Source organism: Musa acuminata, chromosome BXJ3-7, assembly GCF_036884655.1.
Source record: "Musa acuminata AAA Group cultivar baxijiao chromosome BXJ3-7, Cavendish_Baxijiao_AAA, whole genome shotgun sequence".
NCBI classification, from domain to species: domain Eukaryota; kingdom Viridiplantae; phylum Streptophyta; class Magnoliopsida; order Zingiberales; family Musaceae; genus Musa; species Musa acuminata.
Genome location: NC_088355.1, coordinates 35,072,890 through 35,089,632, shown reverse-complemented (window position 1 = coordinate 35,089,632; position 16,743 = coordinate 35,072,890). Strand labels below are relative to the sequence as shown.

General features: G+C 37.1%; 2 protein-coding genes across 4 annotated transcripts; both read right to left on the bottom strand.

Annotated features, from left to right (window-relative positions):
- Positions 1-533: 533 nt before the first annotated feature.
- On the bottom strand, positions 534-8,468 carry LOC103992210 (zeaxanthin epoxidase, chloroplastic). Of its 3 annotated transcripts, none has more exons than XR_672245.3 (17): positions 7,896-8,468; positions 5,794-5,956; positions 5,650-5,724; positions 5,470-5,570; positions 5,193-5,308; positions 4,731-4,942; positions 4,446-4,537; positions 4,022-4,136; positions 3,787-3,890; positions 3,611-3,656; positions 3,424-3,488; positions 3,257-3,346; positions 3,117-3,171; positions 2,170-2,258; positions 1,981-2,068; positions 1,190-1,446; positions 534-888 (listed from the first exon to the last, which is right to left on the bottom strand). XR_672245.3 is itself a non-coding variant. In XM_009411826.3 (16 exons), exons 1-16 carry the CDS (start codon positions 8,396-8,398, stop codon positions 1,366-1,368), a joined length of 1,995 nt encoding a protein of 664 aa, XP_009410101.2. In that variant the 5' UTR covers positions 8,399-8,468; the 3' UTR covers positions 962-1,365. The 3 variants fall into 3 exon arrangements, 1 of the variants encoding a protein (XP_009410101.2); XR_001979143.2 differs by having other exon boundaries at positions 5,794-5,924; positions 7,896-8,066; XM_009411826.3 differs by lacking the exon at positions 534-888 and having other exon boundaries at positions 962-1,446.
- A 619-nt stretch (positions 8,469-9,087) lies between these two features.
- On the bottom strand, positions 9,088-12,830 carry LOC135642768 (triacylglycerol lipase OBL1-like). The gene is made up of 4 exons (XM_065159180.1): positions 12,362-12,830; positions 10,451-10,644; positions 10,284-10,317; positions 9,088-10,129 (listed from the first exon to the last, which is right to left on the bottom strand). The coding sequence occupies exons 1-4, from the start codon at positions 12,666-12,668 to the stop codon at positions 9,261-9,263; spliced, it is 1,404 nt and encodes a 467-aa protein (XP_065015252.1). The 5' UTR covers positions 12,669-12,830; the 3' UTR covers positions 9,088-9,260.
- Positions 12,831-16,743: the final 3,913 nt, after the last annotated feature.

The following is a 16,743-nucleotide window of genomic DNA, read 5'->3' as shown; positions in this document are numbered from 1 at the left end:
GGCAGTTCATTTGCTAGTTCTTATTTCAAGCTGTTCAAGACCAAATAGAGTTCTTCCATGAGGAGAATGGTGGGGGTACTATAATCATACAGAGATCTTTTGTTGCTGTTAAGGAAACAAGCTTAAGCTATCATCAGCATGTTAGATGAAGAGGAAAGCTTTAGATTTCAGGTGACAAGATCTGAGTGTCGACAATATTTTCTATTGTAAGTAATGTCATCATCATCATCATCATCAAATTGATCTCAATTCATATGTTCATAAAAAATGTTGACAGAGCAGGAAAATTTTTCCTTTACCTGATGAAACTATCAAAGGCGTTTCTTCCAAGTAAAAAAATGTTGTACAATTCCAGGAAAACAAGGACAATATGTTAACCATTGAAGATCATCAAACATTTAAGTGTTTTGGATATCCTAGCAATTATATGAGACTTTTATACTATCTGAATTAATTTTGCACAATAAGAACACAAGTCGAAAAAGCAGGCACACGGTTGGAGAAGTTTCCTTTGAGAAATCGGATGCAAAAGATGAAGCAATAAGATGGAGCAACTAATATACTTCGTTCCAAGAAAACATTTACTCATACTGAAATAAATCATGATCTTATGGGCGCGATATGATCAGCCATTAGTACAATAATGAGCACCACAATGGTCATTCTAATCTTAATTAACATGTGTTTTCTATATCTCAGTTCAGATGCTTTCCAGATTACACATAAAATTTCTACATGCATTTAGGCGCAAAAAGAGCCTTATCTGATTTGAAGAAAGATTGCTGCAGCAGCTTTCCCGAGTGTATCTTGCACCTTCAAAGGTTGTAACAGAAGATTACATCCACATGTCCATGATCACCCACCCACCGATAGAAAAAACACTGGAACCTGCACTAACATCAATAAAAATCGCTAAATATATCCATAACATAAGAGATAAAGACATCCAAACACCGAGAAGTCTTCTAACACATGATATTAATATACACAACCCTCCATTCATATCCATCTTTTTGCGAATGACCTGTTCAACATTAAGTTCAACATCTTTTTGTGCGGGACTATAAAGTTCAACATATACTACATCAGAATTCACCTAAAAATTATACTGCAAATGCCTCTTAAAACATGACCTGTTTATCCAAAAATAAGCGGAAAGGGAAAAAACAAGAAGGTGGAGAATTGCAACCTGAACTAGTTGCACTCTTCTTCCATATCTGATATGAAAGTGAAATAAGCGCCAAACTACAGATGTGCATTCTATGGCTTTAATAATGCAAATGAATAAGCTATTATACACTGCGCCAAGTATGATTGCCTGCTGTACAGCAACCGTGTTTACGATGAACACCTCTGGAAAATTTTTCACACTGCCTGCAGGATCGCCTGTCCTCCATTGGGAAATGTTTCTGGTACTGTCTTTAGTACCTTTACCCGAAAGGTTACCTGAAAAAGGATCAAAAGATAAATGAATATTAGTTTCTGGCAAATCAATGTATTAAGATGAAAATGGTAAGGATTATTATTGATGATCTACCTACTATAACAATCAAGAGAAGAAACATTGCTAAAGTGGAATGCAAATGAGACACAAAAATTATGGTTCCACTATGGTTCTTCTAGTATCTAAGACACACCTACTAGTAATTTTAAACATATGGTTCCGCCACTAATAATGAGATTAGCAGCAACTAGCTATAGAAGTTCCACTACCAATGATTTTTCGTCTATGTGACAGAGACATTTGCCTCATACAAATAAAAGCATGTGAAACCCACGGTAGTCACGGTTTAACACAGGTAAATATTTCATTGTACGGGTGAAATACTATGGCACATGAATCTATTGACTATATGGTAGAAGTGCATGGTGTGACCTATTTTAATAAGCACGTTTCATTATTAATCCTAATAAACATGCCCATGCATGATAATTTCATATTATCTATACATTGGTAAAATGTAATAAAAGTCAGAATACCTTCTTATCACTACCGAGTTCGATGACATCAGATGGGTGGATTCGAACAGGAAAATTAGGAGGCACCCGGTACTTCCTCCTTTCATTGCTGCACTCGAAGAAAAATAGAAGAAGAATGTCAATCTTCCATTTAGCTGTCGTCATTTTCCTAAAAACAACAATGTAGTACTTTAACTTTCCATCACTTACTTGGTTATCCAGGTACCATATTGGCTCTGCAAATCAGTCAAGAAGAAGGCATTGTCTTTGTAACTAATACATATATGTTCTACAGCCACCTGTCAGGAGGTTATCGATTAAAAAGAAAATTGTTATCCATGAAATGATCAAGATATCAGACAACAACATTTTGAAGGCTAGGAACACAAGTTGAAGAGCAGAACCCCCTTTCGTTCCTGGAGAATATAAATACATCTATTTTATGGAAGAGCCACAAAATTGATATGGTTCATCTGAACAGGGTATTTTAGTGCAAGGGGTAAGAGTCTCACATTTCTCAAAAATAATAGTATAATCATACTCGATCATTAAGAAAAAAATTCCTAAGCTAATTCAAACATCTGCAAGCAAACCAAAATAATCACAAAACTACAACAGTTGATCCAAGATGAATCCACTATATTCAGGCAACAATGTAAGAGAATTTCCATTAATTTATCCAAGAATTTTCCAAAATCAGACACATGGCACAATAAAAGAGAGAACATGAGACAACAAACTGAAGAGAGACCTGTGTTGATCACTCGAAACAAAATTGGACAGAAGCTATCATACTCCCCAAATTGTATCTTTTTTTCAACTATTTTTCCTTAATGGACAAGAGAACACAGGCTATTTCATTTTGAAAACCACCAAGAACGTGGAGCATTTTTGGTCGTGGTATAGGTAGAACGGTACACCACTCAGCTCCATTCATTGAATGATAGTAAGTACATGGAGAGCCTTCCTGTTGTGACAACAGGTTCACTCTATGTTATATTTCCATCACATAAAACCGAAGGACCCTTTTTTTTTCAAGAAGCTGTCACTACTGAATTCATTCTACTTACTGGGGGAACATTAACAAATCGTGACTATACAATGAAAGAGCAAGGAAAACTTGTAGGTATGGTAGTGTCAGATTAGCAATCTCTAACCTGTGGTGAAGGAATGACAAATGACTCTCCTTCTTTGCCAGTTTGTGCACGATTTCTGCCATTTCATGAATTGCTCAGTGACTATCTAATTAGCTCGTCAAGAACAAAAGTGAACATAAAACAGTATGCTCAAGAATTACCCAATTATTAATGGTCTATGCATATCTTTGACCAAATGAATGGGTTTCAATGCACTATCATTTCCTGTAACTGCAGGGAGAAGATACCACCTGGAAAAGTAACGATGTATTAGTTATGAACTGTAGTGTAAATAATGATTGATTAATGACAACTTGAGAAGACATACTCTCCACCCATAGCTCGTTCCATTGCATCATCATCTTCAAACCATCTCTGCAACTGGTCACTTGCCTGCAAAAGTTATCATATAATTGCATTACCATGATTCTATAATGAGTTACTTCTCTCTCACACAAAAGTTGAATTTTACAGTTGCAGCAGTTTGATCTGCATCTAACTTCTAGTGAGAGTACCTTGTCAGTTAGACGACAGCTCAATGGCCTTCCTGAAAGATTCGAGCTGCAAAAGTAACAAGTTACTTGGCTCAGTCTCAAGATCGATTCAGAAAATTTCCAGGCACAGAAAAGTTTAAATTGAACAACAGGGATTCAAAAGAATTACAGGGCAAAAGTGGGTAACCACAATTTACCTGTTGCCCCCTAGAACCCAGTTCAGCATCAGGGGCATTGCAAACTGTATAATGAATCTGCCACCAACCCTTCCAGGATGTGGTATCTGGAACTTGGTCAAAAACTACAAAGAATATCAAGACAAAGATGTTCAATTGGGAAGAGACGTCATGCAATAAACAAAGGAGATTTGATCCTTTAAAATTGAGTTCCTAGTATCAAGATAAACTGGAGGTTATCAGCCTGGTGTCATACCGACAATGGTCCCAGCCCCACACCCAAATATGGTCTGTAAGTGGAAGCCATTATTGCCGCCATTCGTGCCATTCCATATATAAGAGCAACACGGATCCTTCTCTCCTCCTCATAACTGCCATACAAGAACTATAAAATGTTATCTCATGCGACATATGCTAATAGGCACGAGGATATGCCTACATGCCATGCATAATGGCTGGTAATGTCCATGCTTCAGCACGGACGACATAAGGAACTATCTACAAAATTCTGTACACCTAGATAAATGTCATGATCCTGGTTAGAATGGGCACAGATGTCATGTAACGTGCCAGTGGCAGGCTAACAAATGCCGAGCATTATACATTTTTATTGAGTTTTTCCTTCATTCAAATGTAATAACAACTCCAAATAGCACAGTATCATTCGACAAGAAAGTTACCGTTTTAGAGGAGATGCAATATCCATTGGAGTTCCCGTTTCAACACTATGCTTCCAAGATTTCTCAAGTTCTAGAGCAAGCTGATAACTATCCTACAAGGATGATATTAAGATTCAAATGTAAGACTCACAAATGAATCGATATTAGATGTATATATTATTTCCAGATACATAAACTTCTGCTTCAGGTTTACATGCTTAAAAAACTCCAGGCCAGGAATTTGATCATCTTTGGATAGGGAAAATCTTTATACCAAGACAAAAAAATAAATGCATGAAACCATACCTCAATAGCCATGCAGCCACCTTGACCCATATTTGGCTGCATCGCATGGACAGAATCTCCAAGCAATGTCACACGACCTTTGCCCCAGCTCATAATTGGTATACGATCATATATATCACGACGAAGAATTTCATCCTCGTCAGTTGCAAGTATTAAGTCTATTACATTATCACACCAACCACTAAATATTTTGAGAAGTCTTTCCCTTTTACCTGTTACATAACCATACTAGATGTTAAATAGATGAACTGTAGAAATTGCTCGTCGTTTTTTTTTTATCCATGAAGATGTGAAGTTTGGCCACGCTAGCACCGACATGTAAGTGAATACGACTCGGGTTTCAAGTTTGTTATCTGAAATCTACACATCAGTCATTAATCATTTAGATTTTCTTTCCCTTCCAATCATTTTATGGATAAGGTTGGAACAGAACTAAGGAAAACCTAGATGCAGAATATCTACCATTAGGAACATCAGTGCCACCAGGAGGCTCCTTGTGAAATGCATACCACTGCATTTTTCCAGCGCCAACATCCGAAGAAACAAAATACTGCTTGTGACCTAGAAATACTCGATACCTTGACAAAAGAATTACAAGGTAGTAAATAAGCAATCTTAGGCACTAACTCTAATGATTCTGAAGATACTAAGAAACAAGAAACTGCTATCTAAATAAGAAAGAGCTGTTGTGCACTGGAGCCATTGAAGGGAATAAAAAAGGACAAAAATTTCAGCATACCCAACGGTTTCAATATCTGGAGGTACAAAATCTGCAATACCAGTGTAGCAGGTATATCCTGAATAAGATGCCTCTTTGGGCCCAAATAGTATTTTACGCACCTGCATAATTAATAAACAAGAGGTGGTGACAAATTCATCCAACCATGTGAAGAAGTACTGTAAACATACAATATCATACCTTTGACCATATGCCATCAGCTCCAACTAAAAGATCACCTTCATACTGCTGCCCATTCTCAAGTACTACAGTAACCTGGGTCATTAGTAACAAATTAGATTACCTATTATATTAGATAAAGATCCAACAAGAAGGAAAACCAACCTTGTCTCCATTATCAACATAATTGACAACATTACTGTCATTCAAAATCTTGTCATCACCAACTGCACGGGCCAATATTTGCTGTAGGGTCATGCGACTGATAACTCTTGTGACCGGAAGTCCACGCTCTGCTGCAGGAGTAAATGTATCAAATTTGATGTACCTGAATTTTGAACCAAAGTCAATGGTTCATGTATCAACAAAATTCTTATTATGCAACTGTACACAGGAACCTAAAAGCTAGTCAAGAAATTTGGCTTTAAGTTTACCTGAAAAAGCATTTTTAACAATTTCTCTTTATTATGTCCATCTTAATGCGACAAGATATAATCAAACATTGTAAACATGAGACATCAAAATGTAGTTAATTTGCACCCATGAATGATGACTCTGAAGAGACTTGACGATATTATTAATTAGTGAGGCAGCCAAAAGCATCTCAAAGTACAAGAATGGCAATCCTTCAAATGATAATCTAGTTTATTACCTAGGAATGGTAAGACATGATAGATGTCCTGCTTAGATGAGGTGAGTCAATTAGAATTAGTGGTGCAACATGAGACTGAAAGATCTGTACTTTTATCAAGGTTATTACCTTACACAAAGCTCAATGGTGGAAACAGGTTCATGTAGCCAACACCAAATAGTTGAGACAGTATGACGTGTCGTTGTCGTGATATACACATTATCAACGAGTTCGGGGAAAAGAAAGGGCATAGATGAAGCCAAAAGTACTTGAGGTGATTGGCACTATTCTTAAACCACCTCCATTTTAGTAGCGTTATTCTCAATTGTCTTCACCCATGTACAGAGGCCTGTTGTGTGTTCTATCTGATTACACGCTATATTTTGCTCCTCTCTGTTATATTATTTCCGTTGGTGTCAGCCCTTAGTCTTGTCTACTCCAGAAGTATCTTATTGGCTTCTCATATCCAGGCTTGATAACTTCCAAGCAAACCAACTTTCCAAGAGCATGGATACGAGAAGAAGCTAGCTAGTCCATGGATATTTCCATATCTAGGATATCTAGTTTCACCAAACAATCATCTGACAAATTCTCTTCCTCAAGATCGATTATTCAAGTAGTCCAAATCAACGGTAACATACTCGACCAGAAATCATCTGTAATACAACGGAACAAAATTTTCACTCCATCTAGAAAGGCCCAACACAATGTGGAACTCAACCTTTGAACTCAGAGAAGTGTGACTTATGTTGCACATCTCCTAAAGAGCCTTGGAAACAAGGGTCCCCTAAGATTTCGAAAGTAGAGAGGCAGTCCTTTCTATAGATAAGGGGCCCTGATTTGCTTTGAATTCTTGAACAATAAGAAAGAGAAACAGAAGAGGGAGAGAGAGATAGAAAGAGGGAAAGTCCCTCCAAATATGTGGTCCATAAATGTCTAACCAAAGTGGAGAATGTTAGGAGAACATGACTTATATTGTCATGCCTTCTAATTCCATCACTTCTTTGCTTGACTTCTGAAGATCAAAGAAACTGCAATGATCAATCCCAAAACTGGTGAAATTTTCGATAATTGCTCGGGCCTATCAGCTTAGTGTATGGACATGTTGGGTTCCTTGGTATGGCAAGCATGCAGCACAGAACAGCTAGAGGCATCCCCACATCTGTTATTGCCTGAAACTTCCATGTCTTAATTGTCAATACAGCTACTAACCCATCAAGTGAGGCCACCTTAATCAAGATAGTTAACCATGAAAGTTGCTCCGCTTACATCAATCTACTGTGAAGAAATATCAGTCTCCTTCCTTTTTCCCCAAAAAAAGAAACCAAAAGAAGATTAGGTGAAGTGCCTGGTTAGCTAGGAAACAACTACAAATAGCATGAACGCACAATAAATTGATTGCTTGAATTAATGTTTCTATAATAGTTGTACCTACATATGCATCATAAAATGCGTCGGTTGACATCACAAATTAAGCATACATCTGATGGCAGCCAAAAACTACGTAAAGGAAATAATGAACTCAGGACAAATGTCACTCGATTTCACTCCAAAGAGTAAATGGAAACAGCGAGGCCATAAAGAAAACTCTACCGGGAACTAAGAGAAAGTCAAGAGACAGAGCAAGAACACGCACCAGTTCCCAGATATCCCATCCACCAAACCATTGATCCGGTCCCCGGTGATGCACCCAGCCTTCATCACCTCCTCCGCGACATCCATGTCGATGGCCTCCAACGCCGCCAGCGCATTGCTCTGGATCTGGATCGGCCCCCTGTACTGCCCCTCCCCTCTGATGGCACTCAGGTCCTTCTCGAAGACCATCACATCAAACCCCTTCCTCTTCGCCGCCAGCGCGAACACCAGCCCCCCAATTCCGCCACCGGCTACCAGAATCCTCAGCTTCCGCGGAGCCGGCACCGGCGCCGGCTCGGAATCCGCGGTAGCCGCAGCAGACTGAGCACCACTTGCAGACACAGTCATGGTTGCACACCTCCGCCTACACTTGCAACTGTGGAGACCATGACCAACGGAATGTGAGGAGTCTTCGGAGAAGAAGCCACGAGCCAAGGACGGGAATTGGGTCTTGGGAAAGGGGATCGGGGGAGAATGGAGCGGAGCACTGTACAACAGTGCCATTAAGACGCTGCAGCCGGTGCGTTGCGGGTGAAGAAAGGGTGGCTACCAGCGCAACAATCGTAGCGCTTAAACCAAATAGATCGGGAGGATTTTATTCATGAGATGTGGCGGAGATGGATCGTGGGAGGGAGATGACAATCTATCCATAGATTTGACGCGCCACTCGTTTGGCCACTGAGGTGTTGGGATTGGCAACGTGGCACGACGCGGTCAGTTGGCTAGCGGGAGAGGGGGTGTTCTGCTGCCACATGGTGCGTGTGGTGGTGCGGACAACCCCGAGTGGGTCGGGCGGGTGGAAGAGGGTTGGACGAGTGGATGTTGTACTCACTTTTCCTCCGTTGCTAAGGGGATATTTGGCTCCCGTAAATTTATTGTGGCTCGTGATGAGATGCGTGCTATTAATTTTCTTGGTGAGTGCTTCGTTGCGTTAACGCACACGATTCTTACTGCCGTGGACTGAGTCACCTCCACGTTTCCATTTTTAGATGCGGAGTTGACCCGTAGAATGACCGACCAGAGAAGGGAAAGAGGATAGGGATGTAAATTTGTTAGGCGGTGCTACATTTGTTTTTTATTCAAAAAAAGTAAAAATTAAACTTTACTTTTTCAAAAAATAAAAAAATAAAAAAAACTCAACTTTGGTAAAGTGCATTCGATCCTCCACAAGTAAATACCAAAGCCCATAAAACTGCACTACAAGTAGGAGATGTATATCCATGTAAAATATATAGTTGCATGATTTGATAGAACCAAAAAATACATCATCCAACAGCCAGTATATATGTGAAACAATTGCTGGATCAGATCATTCGATCCAGAAGAAACTCCGAGCAAGAAGAAGATGCCGAAGCTTGCTTCCGAGTCACTCGAGCTTGTTGCTCGGAGGTGAAGCCCCCAGTCTGGTGCAGTTGACGTAGTCTTGAGGTGTGTGTGGTGTAAGACCAGGAGCTACGAGAGCAAGAAGTCTCATAGATGTCATGAACCATCCTTCCTTGTAATCTTGCCCTATCACGTGCCCGATCAAGAAGCTCCGGATGAACTCCCACCCTGCGTTCATGTACTTGGGGATGACTGTCCACAACGAGAAATAGTTCTTGTTCGGCTCCTCTTTCACCACCTTTCCCTTGTAGAGACTGTTGAAGTAGATGCATGTCCCAAAGTGCTTGAACAGGAGAGCAGAGTCATCGTAGGGAACCCTTGGCACGATGTCATTGCAGTACACATACCTAAAGTACCTCTTCTTTGGCTTGTCCAAGTGCTGCTCCACGAACTCCCCGAACTTGACATCCCCCACCCTGGGCTGCCCAAATGTATACACTCCCTCCAGCCTACCCAACAGCCACTCCTCCCCATGCAGTGCCAAGATGGACGGGAACAGTATCGCGAGTGCCCCTCCTAAGCTGTGCCCGGTGACCAAGAACTTTGCCTTCTCCTTATGGCGCAGCACTTCCCTGAGCTTCTCCCTCAAGTCGTAGTAAGCATATGACGGTCTGCCTCTCCTCTGAGGTAGGTCCTTGGGAAACCCAAGTTTCTTCTGCAATCCCAACTCCTTCATGAAGCCTCCATGGACCTTGCCAACGTTTGGTATCTCGTACCAGGAGAAGTCGAAGTCCGCGCACCATTGAACGGCGTCGAAGGGCTCGGTGCCTCGAAATGCCACCACGATCAGCTCGGTGTCGGCTGCCTTGTCATTGAACACAAATGCTTCTGAGCTGTACTGCTCCTGGTAGTCTGTAGCATTGCATTGCAGCATGTTCTATTAGAATCATAGGCAAGTAATATTGATGGCTAGTAGCCGCATGCATGCATGCATGCATGCTGCAACATATCCAAAAGATTAATGGGCGAAGTAAATGATTATTATTCGTATGTCGATCAGTCTTACCATTCCAACCATCGTAGAATCCCAAGTACTCCATCTGCAGACAAGATCAAGGATTTGAACATCATCATATAAGCCTTTGATGATGAGATAATTCTTTCAGATGGTAATGAGCTATATAATTGAATTCTGCATGCAGTATTCAGAGAGCAGAACAAGAAGAAGCTTACATTCCAGTGGTTAGTAACTATGTTTTGGATGCATGATTCATTTTCGTAAGCTAGTTTTGCAGCCATTATTGAGAGTGCTGCGTGATACTTCCCGTCGCTTGGTTGAATTCTCGCGTCTAATTCCTCTCTCGTGTCCATTTGTCCAATACATGATCTATATGCTGATGATTCTTTCTGGGGATACGCCACTTTTCCTGAAGAGAACGAAGCCTTCTTTTGTTTCATTTTTTGTGGAATAAATTGGAGAAATTTAATCTGTTTCTATTTCTGAGAAGTAAATAAGAAACATAAAGAAGCAGAATCAAAATACACAGCAAAAGGCAAATAATAAAGCCTTAGAATATGTTAATCCTCTAAAATTATGATTGGTTCGAAAAAGGAACGAGAACAGTATCACGTCTCTTTCATCTCGAATGCTTTCGATTCCTTTAAGAAACGCCATTAATGATGATAACTTAAAGAAGTCTTATACTAAATTATCAGAAAAAAATTCTCCCAGATTCGTCTGCCACTCTAAATTCTCCGTTCCACGCATCATCTGACAGATTGGAAATAGAATGCCTATTTTCCGATCTAGCTTAAATTTTTTGAGTTGAAGCTCTTTACACTTGTGCTTGGATTCCAAAATAGGATGAGCTATTCCCTTCATTTTTATCATTTTAGAAAGAAATAATTATTCTTGCGATGAATTCTCAACCAAAACATCAATACTTCGAGGAATAACTCTTCTTGTTCTTTTTCTTATAATGTATACTTGAATAATAAGACTATGATATGATGTGTAAGCTAGTCAAAAAATAAAATATTTTTATTTAAAAAATATTGATTTTGCAGTCAATATTTCTTTTACAATTTACAGAAATTTAAAATTTAGTTTGTAATTTTCTATATAATTGCATTTAAGCTCTCACTAATTACTATTCATCACAGAGACTCAAATAAAATAACCCAAATCATGTAATCGATTAAAAAATCCTAAAAATATTTTCTATGCTTTCTTAGTTGCAACGAAGCACCATCTTTTAATTCAATCATGTCCAAAATTCCATTTCCATACAAAAATAAAGATAATGACGAAGAAAATGGTGAAAAATAGGACGTAAAAATCAGAAAAATGCCAAGTGTAATCCTATGCAAAAGCAATGAGAATACAGAAAGAGGTGGTACGAAATAGCTAAATATAATTATGTAGAATAGACATAATGTATGAAATATATAAGCATCAACAAGGAGGTAGAAAGACACATAAGCTTGACTTGGCATGTTCATCATTGTCAAAGTTTGACACATTCCAATGTTACTTTTCTAACCTAATTAATAAATGCATACAGTGGAAACGTGCCAATTGGATTATAGTTGACTCCAAAGATGGCCAAATATATATATATATATGTTAGCATCTTCCATGTCCTTCTTTTCTAATATATATAATCTATTCATCAAGTCCTATTAGAAGAGATGTATTAGCATTGATCTTGTCATTTTCCCTAAATGTATTGATAACCCCCTCATTTGTGAGCTAATTAATAGGATTGACCAAGTCCTATTGAAATTCCAATTCTATTTAGTAGGAGATTAGAACTTCAATGATAAATCTAAAACATGGAGTGCCCTTTTGAAACTAAGAGAGGAAAATTTTGTTGTTTTGAGAGTATAAAATCGTTCTAAATAATTTATTTAGAAATAATAGGATCGATACTGACCGTAGTAGGAAACATATATTTTCATCTTTAGATTTGGTACATCAACATACACATTCATCTAATCTGTGGAAGGATGTTCTATTATCTTGTCGATCTGGTCATCTTTCACCATTGTATGGATAGGACAAATTCATATGGAGTACGCATTGCAGATATATATACTGCTGCTAACACAAATCCAATGTGAGCGGGCATGGATAGTACTCACCCGTGAAGATATTACACAAGAGCGAGACGAATCCATGGTTGTCCATCAGAAGGTTTAGCCAGAACTCAAGTGCAGATCCAAGCCAAGCCATCGGCTTCCTCCACAGGAGAAGAGTCTTCTGCAGGAGGAGAGAGATGAAGATAGCCCACCTTCGCCTCCTTTCGTTGATCTGGGTGTCGACGGGGCAGTCCACCGATTCATTCTCCGCCACCTTCGATGAATACAAGAGGCGGAAGAGATCAGAAACGCCTGCCTTGTCGGGCCTCAACACCATATAATCGCTGAAACCATCACACTCGGAGGCCATGAAGAGCAAAGGAGCGTTCTCGACCTCTTAAGCTTAAAGGCTTATGTGAAGAGGATGCAGAATATATTCGCGCTGGTGATGGATAATCTTTGTTTGGCTCCGCGTGTTTTAGGTCCAGTCTTGCACGCAGCCTTTAAAGAAAAGCTTATCAGTAGCTTCGTCGTAAAGAGAAGCTCGAGAGATTCTTGGGAGGGATCGACTTCTCCGCATGCACCATTTTCCATTGGCCAGATCAGATCGAACTGCTTTGATTAGGCAACCATTGTCTCAGCATCGATTAGTTCGAGAATTGACATAGTTAATTAACTTCCAATATAAATATCTCTGTTCCATCATGCGGTCACCTTTGTAGGAAAGTTCCCTGCACTAACTTGTTGGAACAACCAATAATTTCTAGTTGATGACTCATTCTATAGAGAAAAAAAATCAGAAATATTTATCGGTATGACTTTAATACCAACACCGATTTAACCTTCATCTATTATGGGTCACTGGACTCTCTCGATATTTATCAGTGTAAGATTATTCTTTTAGTCCTTTTTTACGATCTCTCGTGAAATTTTTTTAAGATAAACTAGTATGTAACAAATTATATATCCAAGCTGATAATCTCGAATTCCCTACAACAAATGTATAAAATAAAATTTTAAACATGATGCGAAGAGAATCAAAAGTTTTGTATAGTTGACCTAATCTCATCGTATTTATCATAGCTTTATATTATGTTTTTGAATCAAATAAAAAATAGTTGACCTAATCAAAACTTTATATGCCAAAATCTGAATAGTTGATCTCAAATTCGTTTACAGGTTTGCCCTATTCAAAATGCATGAAGGTACTTAATAAAGATGTAATGTCTGCTAATGTCATACAAGAGCTTAATATAAAGTTTGTCAACCTTGTCTCCACCAGGATTTATGGTCTCATCCTGTACTTTAAGATGATCCGGAAAGAAGGAAGAAGTTGCGTGTTTCCATGGTGTTGTGTTTTCTGCTCATGTTTTATGTCTTCTCTTCTTCCTTCCCTGTTTCCTTGACTAGTAGTGTGTGTCTTGTGATGGAGAAGCGTGTGGACGAGTTAAACTTTACGTGAAATATATTTCCATTTGGGAATTAGGTACAGTCTCTCTGTCAACTTTAAGGGCCGAGCAAGCAAACCCGTGGGTTCCTCCACGAGAAAAGATGTCGATGAGAATTACCAGGCCATCAAGGATGATCAAGACAGCCATTTGAGCGTTCTAATGGAAGATAAAGTTGACCTTGGAGCAGCCACAAATGCAAGGAGTTGGCTGTTAACTTGGATTGATTCACAGGGTACAAGTGCCTGTACTATCTATCAGCTCCGATGTTTCAATAGAGCTCTTGAGTAAGAAACAGCGGGAGGAACACATTAACTCCTCCAAACGCCACCGTACTATCAGCTCCGTTCTTATTGAATACAAACGCATGTGTCGTAGTGCTTTCGGTGTTCTGTACCGTGGAACGAGGAACACGTTCCAAAGCATCTGTTCTGTACCGTGGAACGAGGAACACGTTCCAAGCATCTTCATCGATAAATTTACAGGCTTCTAGCTTTAGCAAAACGCGAAAAAATTTCAACGGTTATAGTAACAAGTTTTAAAAGTGATTCTATCTAATTAAATAAAATATATTATTAATTTATTAGATTTTGATTATGATTATGATTATTAACTAATAAAAAATAATTATATTAGGATTTTTTTAAGAGATTATAATAGAAAGAATTCTTTTAATTATTATCTTAGACTCTATTTTTATGTATAAAAGATCTTCCGTATTCCCTATTATATCGTTAGTAGTGGTCATGTAAAGGATAAAAAGAAGAGAAATTGATTTTACCATATCTTTCGGATCTGACGATAGTGAGTTTGTAAATCAAATAATTTATTTTTAAAAATAGTATCGAAAGGAACACAATCCTGATCTTAATCTATCATTATTTGATTTTGATTTCAACACTAAAATTTTTCATATAGCAATAGCATATTATAGTTTTTATATTTATAATTGGTATCAGAACCATGTTTTAAAATTAAATACCTTAGATCCAAAAATATGTCAGATTTATTTTATATTTAGATTTATTTATTAACACTCTTCGCTTATGAAAAGATATTATTCAATTTTGATTTATGATATTTAAACGATTTGTTTGTGTTGTCGATCTGCTTTCCTTATCTCATCTGTTCTATCACTTGCTTGCAAGCCATGTGAGGTTTCTCATGTTTGATCGATGAACTATTATTGATAGTTTGCTATCGACGATGACATTATCGAGGGTAATGACTTTTCATGGTCGTTGGTCTAATTATATACAACAACTGCACATAGGTGCTACTATAGGTAATAGGGGGTGCGACAACTAGTGACGATCATATACACAGTTGTTTGTGTGTATTAGGCCAAGCAATAGTGTCACTACTTATGATGGCTATAGAGATGTCATTGCCTTTGATCAGTACATGTAATAGTATAACTATAACGACGTTTGCTAGGTTCAATCAGTATCGATTGGATACCGAAGGTCATGATTTCTAGTGGCTGCATGGTGGACACATGAGCATATCGCATCGAATGCCATGGTGACTAGTAGGGCCATCAGTCAATGCGTAAGCACAACCATGTGGTGGAACAATGTAACAACCGTCAGAGTTGTTAATTGGTCATGTGAAAACAATCCCATGCCACGATGACCATAAGTGGTGCATAGATGAAAATTGATTATGCAGTGTGATGGCTTAGGGAAAAAAAAGGGTTTCACCCATTAAAAAATTAATTTTACCCTTATAAATTATTTTAATTATTATCGATATCCTTCACAACTATTCCCTTTAATAAATTAGATATTTCAACTATATCTTGACAAAAATATAGTTTTACCCAAAATAAATAAATATTTCTAATTTATGTCTCAATTATAAAATTAATTAATTTGATATGTTTTAATCAAATATTTTGATTGGACTTGATTTTAACTATATTTTAACTGGTTAACTAGATTGAGATTCGATCAATGTTGTTCTGATCGAATTTGAAAAAAAAATATCATAATTTGACTTTGGTCAACTTTAGTTTGATTGATCTAGTTGGGCTAATGTTTAGCTTAGTTTTGAACTTATCCAATTAAATAGGGTTGATTGATCTAATTTAGGGTTCTATATAAAATTTTAAAATATAAATTATTATTTTTATAGTTTTCTCATATGATATATTAATAAATTTTTGCTTATGATAATTAAATTCTAATTATTCCTTTGGATATTTGTTTAGTTATTCATATGCATAGGCTTAAAATTATGAAATAATATTTATTTTCACATTAAGATATGATTTATGCTTTATTATTATTACAGTTATTATATGAATTTTTTATTGATTAATATTTTAATAATAATTATTTTATTATTATTGAATTGCTTAAGCATAAATAATATTAAAGGATATTTAGTAAATATTATTTTTAACTTATATCCTAAGTTTTATATGATTAGTAGATGCCAAAGTGGTTGAAGATGATAGGCTCATGCGATATAAATTAAATAAATATTTTATTTATTTATAAGATATTTTAAATTATTATATTAGTCTTGTAATCATCAAAAGAGCTTAAACTTATAACTTATAAAATTGTATTAAATAATTTATCCTAAATGATATGAAAAATAATAATATTCATGATACCATATATAATTAAAAGATTTAGATAATTCTAGAGAAGAATCTACTTCCAATAATTATATGATAGAGTAGGATAAAATTATTTTAGTATTCTTATAGTTTAGAATTATATTCTCAAAGATAGTAATATTATGATATTAGTACTTCATAAATAATTCTAAATAAGCATTGGATATATCAATATTTAGGTAAAATATTGATGATATCAAAAGCTTATCATATTTTGATAACTCAAAGTATTAATATTATTGTATATTTTAAAGTGATATTTTCTTTCCATACATTGCTCTTTGTATTCTCTAATTCAAATTATTTAGAATAATTAGAACATGTATTAGATCTTAACCTAACACTACTTATTCAAAAGTACATAAACT

Coding starts and splice junctions, on each gene's coding strand:
- LOC103992210 (XM_009411826.3), bottom strand. CDS start 8,398: ATGGCACTGTTGTACAGTGCTCCGCTCCATTCTCCCCCGATCCCCTTT. Junction 5,571..5,649: donor CTGATGGCATATGGTCAAAG/GTATGATATTGT, acceptor TTAATTATGCAG/GTGCGTAAAATACTATTTGG. Junction 3,347..3,423: donor GAACGAGCTATGGGTGGAGA/GTATGTCTTCTC, acceptor TTACTTTTCCAG/GTGGTATCTTCTCCCTGCAG.
- LOC135642768 (XM_065159180.1), bottom strand. CDS start 12,668: ATGGCCTCCGAGTGTGATGGTTTCAGCGATTATATGGTGTTGAGGCCC. Junction 10,318..10,450: donor TAGTTACTAACCACTGGAAT/GTAAGCTTCTTC, acceptor TCTTGTCTGCAG/ATGGAGTACTTGGGATTCTA. Junction 10,130..10,283: donor ATTCTACGATGGTTGGAATG/GTAAGACTGATC, acceptor GCAATGCTACAG/ACTACCAGGAGCAGTACAGC.